The sequence below is a fragment of the Elephantulus edwardii genome, unplaced genomic scaffold (genome assembly GCF_000299155.1).
Source record: "Elephantulus edwardii isolate Elephantulus edwardi_28Jun2011 unplaced genomic scaffold, EleEdw1.0 scaffold00064, whole genome shotgun sequence".
Taxonomy (NCBI): Eukaryota; Metazoa; Chordata; class Mammalia; order Macroscelidea; family Macroscelididae; genus Elephantulus; species Elephantulus edwardii.
The window spans coordinates 1283980-1291152 of NW_006399814.1; the positions used below are offsets into that span (position 1 = coordinate 1283980).

At 55.0% G+C, this 7173-nt stretch overlaps 1 protein-coding gene across 1 annotated transcript in view; it reads left to right on the forward strand.

Moving 5' to 3' along the window:
• The window catches only part of ALG12 (ALG12, alpha-1,6-mannosyltransferase), a 5291-nt gene extending 1717 nt beyond the window's left edge, over positions 1 to 3574 (forward strand). The window contains exons 4-9 of the mRNA XM_006888024.1: positions 222 to 416; positions 1215 to 1318; positions 2054 to 2277; positions 2831 to 3000; positions 3126 to 3201; positions 3343 to 3574. Of these exons, the coding sequence (XP_006888086.1) occupies positions 222 to 416; positions 1215 to 1318; positions 2054 to 2277; positions 2831 to 3000; positions 3126 to 3201; positions 3343 to 3574 (1001 nt within the window). The remainder of the gene's footprint in view (positions 1 to 221; positions 417 to 1214; positions 1319 to 2053; positions 2278 to 2830; positions 3001 to 3125; positions 3202 to 3342) is intronic.
• Positions 3575 to 7173: the final 3599 nt, after the last annotated feature.

The following is a 7173-nucleotide window of genomic DNA, read 5'->3' on the forward strand; positions in this document are numbered from 1 at the left end:
GGGGCCTGCTGCCTGGGCGGGGCCTGCTGCCTGGGCGGGGCCGCTGCCTGGGCGGGGCCTGCTGCCTGGGCGGGGCCGCTGCCTGGGCGGGGCCTGCCATGTCCAGGTGGAGGAACAGTAGCTGAGATGTGGGGGTGGGGTGGCAGCAGGACAAGGTGTGACCACGAGTGTGGGGCAGGCAGCAGGGTCCAGGGAGACCCTGAGTGCCCATCCCTCCCTAGCCCTGGCAGCGATCACGGCCTGGCTGCGGCAGCGCTGGGGCCGCTTTCTCTGGCTCTCGGCACTGGCGGCCATCGTCTTCCGGGCTGAGCTGGCCGTCTTCCTGGGCCTCAAGCTGCTGCTGTTGCTCTTGGGAAGGAAGCTCCCCCTGAGGAAGGCACTGCGCCACGCGGTCCCCGCCGGGGCCGTCTGCCTGGGTGAGTCCGTGCTCATGATGCCCGCTCCTGGACTGCAGGGGCTGCTGCCCTGCTGCCCACCTCTGTGTCAGAGCCAGGGCTGCAGGGAACACTGTCCTGCTGTCTGAGTCTGGACCCCATGCTACAGGGGCACTGTCCATGCCTGGCTACAGGACGTTCTGTCCCTGACGGCCCTGAGGGGCCATTGTCCTGCTATCTGCTGGGCAAATCCCAACCAAATTTGCAGGGGGCGTGGTCTCGATGGCCATTGCTATGCCTGGATGGCAGGGGGCGTGGTCTCGATGGCCATTGCCCACACTCCCAGGCTGCAGGGGTGTGGCCTCTGCTGCCCCCGCCCTGTCCTCAGACCACTGGGGCGTGGCTTCAGAGGGCTCTGCCCACAGCAGGGCTGCAGAGGATGCTGTCCTACCTTGTGCTGGGCCACCCCAGCCGCAGGCCCAGCCCACAGGGGCTCTCTGTAGTAGAGGAGTTGTTTTTGTGAGGGCCCTCTTTCTGCGTCTAGACAAAGCTGAGCCCTGACCATGGAGAAGGCTGCTGGTGGGGGGTCCATCCTGTGAGGAGGGGTTGGGAGGGAGCAGCTAGGGAGAAACCCCTGTGAAGAGGATTGTTGGGAGACCTCCTCTCTGAAGGGGTGTCCACTGTGAGGGGAGCTGTGGGGGTCTCCATCGTAAGGAGGGCTGCTGGGGGGACCCTCCTGAGGGTCACTGGCAAGGAGGGGCAGTGCTGTGCGTGTGACCCCGTCCGTGGGGCCCAGTGGGCAATGAGGACGTGGCAGCGTCTCCTTGGGTCTGTGTCTAGGACTGACGGTGGCCGTGGACTCGTATTTCTGGCGGTGTCCCGTGTGGCCGGAAGGGGCGGTGCTCTGGTACAACACTGTACTGAACAAGAGCTCCAACTGGGGCGTATCCTTGAGCGGCTTCGTCTGTGTCCCTGCGTCTGCTGTCCGTCCTGTGAGGTCAGGCGGTGCCACGTGGGCAGCTGGCACTCACCGCACAGCGCCCTCTCCCCCCACACTGTCTGTCACCGCTGCATGCTCGGGGTCCCTGTCGTACTTGATGAGAGCCCCCCTCTCACCCTCAGGGTGACTTCTGTGTCTGCTCTCACCCTATACTTGGGGACCCTGGTCCGTGTGCGGAAAGCTTTCCTGTACCTCCTGACTGGTCCACCATGCTGTCCTCTGACCCCACCTTTGCAATGAGGGAGTCAGCAAGAAGAGCCTTCCTGCAACTGACCACTCCTAGGGTCTCTGGAGTGTGGGGACTGTCCCCCACGGGATGGCCTTCTCCATGTGCCAACCCCATGCATTGACCACTCCTGGGCTCCCCTGGGTCAGTCCTCTATGCGATGGCTGTCGCCATGTGGCACCCCCAGTTCACTGACCACTCTCAGGGTCCCCTGGGTCTGTCCTCTACGGGATGGCTATCACCATGCAGTACCCCCAGTGCACTGACCACTTTCAAGGTCCCCTGGGTCAGTCCTCTATGGGATGGCTACCGCCATGTGGCACCCCCAGTGCACTGACCACTCTCAGGGTCCCCTGGGTCTGTCCTCCACCGACATGGTGGTCTTCATGCAGCACTCGTAGGTTCCTGGGGTGGGGTTGTGGCTCTCCATGTGGACACTCCTTGACCCTGCAGACCTCCCCGGCCCTGTGGTACTTCTACTCCGCCCTGCCCCGCGCCCTTGGCACCAGTGCCCTGTGGGTGCCGCTGGGCATGGTGGACCGGCGGGCGCGGGCGCTGCTGCTGCCGGCGCTGGGCTTTGTGCTGCTCTACTCGCTGCTGCCCCACAAGGAGCTGCGTTTCATCATCTACACCGTCCCCGTGCTCAACGTGGTGGCCGCCCGGGGCTGTGCCTACCTGTGAGTGGGCGTCCAGGAGCGGCGAGGGGGTTCAGATGGATGGGGGTTTTGGCGTCAGGCTGCAGGGCTGCTGGGGTGACGGGCCCGACGGCAGGGTGGTGGGGTCTGACAGTGGGATGACAGGTCTGATTGTGGGACTGCTGGGGTGATGGGTCTGATGGCGGAGTGGCGGGGTCTGGCGGGTGGGTGATGGGGAGAGTCTGCTGGCATGGCGGTAAGTCAGACAGTGGAGACATGGTGAAGGGAGCCTGGCCTCATGCTCAGTGAGGGTGGGGATCCACACAGGTCGGGGCTCAGAAGGTGGGAGAGCAGCTTGGGGTGGGGAGGGGACTGAGGGAGGAGTAGGCAAGTCTGTTAACTCTGACGGCGGCCACATAGTGTCCACGTGGTGACCACCAAAAGCCAGTGTGATACTGGTCAAACTGTAGTGTCCGTGTGCACTTGTCGCCCTGGGTGGTGTCTGGAGGGATGTCCTTACGCACTGTGTTCCTGAGACCTGAGCTCATGTCCGCCTGCGTCACGGGGCGTGGCTTTCCACCTGCGCTCTGCCCAGGCTGCACAACGCCCGGAAGTCCTGGCTCTGTAAAGTGGGCTCCTTCCTCGTCCTTGCGCACCTGGCTGTGAACGCCACCTACTCGGCCGCCTGCCTGTACGTGTCCCACTTCAACTACCCAGGTGGCGTCGCACTGCAGCAGCTCCACACACTGGTGCCGCCCCACACAGGTGGGTATTTCCTGCTGTAGTGGGCGTGGGCTCAGACAGGGCGAGCGCCCCCGGAGTTAAGTCTTCATGCGCCAGGTGGCAGCTTGGCTGACATGCCTGGGCTGATGGCTGACCACCCTCCTCAGGAGTCGCGGTGCACATTGATGTGGCTGCCGCGCAGACGGGTGTTTCTCGGTTCTTGGAGCTCAACCCTGGCTGGAGGTACGTGTCTGGTGTGCCGGGGTTTCAGTGGTTTCCGCCAGGACGTGGCCACACTTCCTTCAGGCTCCCTCCCAGCCTGGAGCGTTGGGGAGGTCGAGTGGGGCGGGGCCACCATGTCAACAGCTGAGCCCCTATCTGCAGGTATGACAAGCGAGAGGACCTTCAGCCAGGGTCAGTGGGCATGCTGGCCTACACCCACCTGCTCCTGGAGGCGGCACCTGCACCCCTGGCCCTCTACCAAGACTCACATCGGGTCCTGGCCCGTGTGTCCGGCACTGAAGGCGTGCATCTGAACCTGACTCACCTGCCGCCCTTTGATATCAACTTGCAGCCAAAACTAGTGCTTCTGGAACGAGTGCTCGGGCCATCCTGAGAGGGTCCTGGGGACCAGGACTGTCCCCACCAATCCTGCTGGAATGAGTGCTCGGGCCATGCTGAAAGGGTCCTGGGGTCCAGGACTGTGCCCACCAATCCTGCTGGAACGAGTGCTCGGGCCATGCTGAAAGGGTCCTGGGGTCCAGGACTGTGCCCACCAGTCCTTCTGGAGCACATAGCTGTGATACTGTGGGCAAACTGAAGATGACAGAGAAAGAGAGTGACCATCCCCACACTCACGTGGGCTCCGGCCAGTATTTGATGCTGTGATGTTGGGATGAATGATGGGTGCTTTCCACACTAGACACTGGTCGTCCCACCTGTGCTGCTCTGTGGCTGTGTGGGGTGGGGGTGTCCCTAAAGATACACAGCTCCACAGGTCACTAAACTTCCAGAAGGACATTCAATTCCAGAACATGCCAGAGGGTGACTGTCTCCTTTGTAAGCCGTTTCAGAATGACCCATGTTAATGCAGCCTGCGTCTACGTTCCAGACTCACTTTGAGGAGATAATGGGTTAAATATAGAGTTGAAATTAAATTTTTCAGTTTTTTTTCTTATGTGGCATCTTCTTATTTGCTGTTGTCAAGTGCCAGCTAGTTGACTACCACTCAGTGACCCTGTGAAATCTTGTCCTATCCTGAACTGTCCTCACAATTTCCAGCATATTTGAGCCAGTTGTTAGAGTCACTGTGTCAGTCCTCAGTGAAGGTCTTCTGCTCTTTGATCCTCCACCTTTCCCAGAAATATATCTTTTCTTCCAAAGACTGGCTTCTCCTGACAACATGTCCGAAGTATGTGAGACAGATTTTACCTCCTTGCTCCTCAGTCCACAGTGTATTTACATAAGCACCAAAGTTTAAAGGCTTCAGTTCTTCTGTTGTCCTTATCTGCTGCCCCACCTTCAGAGGCATAAGAAGCACCTGAAAATAATGTACCTTTGATCAGGTGGACCTTAATCTTTAAAAGAAGTTTCCTTGCTCTTCAGCAATTTGGAGATGTCTTTGAGCAGATTTCAAAGTGTGACACACCTTTTGATTGGGCGGTTGCTGGGTGATCTTCAGCATTTTGCTTGCATTGATTTGAATGATATTATTTGATAGTTTCCACACTCTGTTTCATCACCATTCAACTGTCCTCTAAATTTTCTGGCATAGACTGGTGAGGGCATCCGGGGTTGCATGAGTTGGTATCCCATCAATTCCTGGGGCCTTATTTTTTGCCAGTGTCTTCAGTGCAGCTTTCACCTCCTTCTTCATTACCTTTGGCCCTGCTTATATGGTTGTTGTTATGTGCCGTCGAGTCGTTTGCGACTCATAGCGACCCTATGTACAACAGCCCTAAACCCTGCTCTATCCTGTGCCAGTTGCACTGCCTCTGACAGACCCATCCCAATTACCCCAGTCACTGAATAAATCCACCTCATAGAGGGTTGTCCCCTCCTGCGCTGTCCCTGCACCTTACCAAGCATGATGTCCCTCTCCAAGGACCTGTCTCTCCTTACAACGTGTCCAAAGTATGTCAAACGAAGCCCCAGAATCCTTGCCTCCAAGAAGTATCCTGGTTTAACCCTCTCCAGGATGAATCTGTTTGTTTTCTTGGCAGTCCAGGGAACATTCAATACTCTTCTCCAGCACCACAGCTCAAAGGCATCACTTCTTCTATCTTCCCTAGTCACTGTCTAACTCTCTGATGCATAACAAGTGATTGCAAAGACCATGGCCTGTATCAGGCACACCTTAGTCTCCAGAGAGACACCGTTGCTCTTGAGTACTTTAGAGAGGTCCCTAACAGCAGACTTTCCCATCGCGATACGTCTTTTGATTTCCTGGCTGCTGGTACCAAGAGTGTTGACCGTGGAGCTGAGCAAACTGAAGCTGTGAACAATCTCAATCTCTTCACCATCCATCCTGATGCTACCAATTGGTCCAGTGGTGAGAATCTTTGTCTCTTGACATTGAGCCTCAGTCCATACTGATGGCTGCAGTCCTTGACCCTCTGCAGCAAGTGCATGAGGTCCTCCTCAGTTTCGGCAAGCAGGGTTGTGTCATCTGCATAACGCAGATTGTTAATAGATCTTCCACCAATCCTGATGCCACTCTTCTCATAGAGCCCAGCCTCTCAGATAATCTGCTCTGCATACAGGTTGAAAAGGTATGGAGATAGGACACATCCCTGGCGTACACCCTTCCCAATTTTGAACCATGTGGTGTTACCTTGCTCTGTTCTAACGACTGCCTCTTGGTCCAAGTATAGGTTTCACATTAGCACGATTAAATGTTCTGGGATTCCCATTCTTCTCAGAGTCAGCCACAGTTTGTTATGATCCACATAGTCAAACGCCTTTGCATAATCAATGAAATACAGATAGACATTCTTCTGGTATTCCCTGCTTTCAGCTAAGATCCATCTAACATCAGCTATAATATCCCTAGTACCACGACCCCTTCTAAACCCAGCCTAGACTTCAGGCAGTTCTCTGCTGATGTACTGTTCCAGTCATTTTTGGATAATCTTCAGTAGAATCTTGCTTGCATGTGGAACTGGAAAATTTTCAGTGTCGGCTCTTTTTGGTGCAGTGACGATGTATTCCCTCCATTTTCTTTTGATACTTCCTGCATCATTCAACTGGACAATGACTAGGGATGATAGAAGGAGAGTTAATGCCTTTGAACTGTGGTGCTGGAGAAGAGTATTGAATATACCATGGACTATTAGGAGAAACAAGTTCGTCCTGGAGAGGGTGAAGCTGGGCTGCTCCTTGGAAGCAGATTCTGAAGCTTCATCTGACATACTTTGGACATGTTGCCAGGTGGGATCAGTCCTTGGGGAGGGATGTCATGCTTGAGAGGGACAGCGCAGGAGAGGAAGACCCTTGATGAGATGGATTGATTCTGTCACTGGGGTAAAGGGAGTAGGTGTGTTGGAGATAATAAGATTGGCAATGAATAGAGCAGGGTTTAGGGCTGTTGTACGTAGGGTTGCTATGAGTTGCAAGTGACTTGATGGCCATAACAATAATGATGTTAGTTTGAGGACTAAGGTGCATCTGTTTCAGGCCATGATCTTTCCAATCACTTGCTATCTGAGAGAGGGACAATGAATAATGATGACAGAAGAAGAATTGATGCCTTTGAGCTGTGGTGTTGGCTTGAATAGGGTGCAGCCAGGGTGCTCTTAGGAGGCAAGGATATAGAGGCTTTACCTTTGAAATGGGAACATACATTAATTTCTTCCAGTAGTTGACCTCATAGCTGTCTTCCAAATTTGTTGGTATAGACTAGTCCGCATGGCCAGGGCTGCAAATATTTGTTGAAACATGTCAGTTGGAATTCTTTTCAATTCCTAGGTCTTTTCATTTTTGCCAATTGCTTCAGTGCAGCATGAACTTCCTTTCCTTACCACTGGTTCTTGACCTTATACCACTTACTGAAACAATCAGGCATATAATTATCATGACGCAAGACAGCCTTCTCTGGCACCAGCTGGATCTTGGGACCTTCTGCCTGCAGCTTGAGACTGGCATGAGTGGGAAACAAGGCAGGATTTGGGTGGCTCCCTCAGTACAACAAATTGACAGGTATACTTCTTTTTTTTT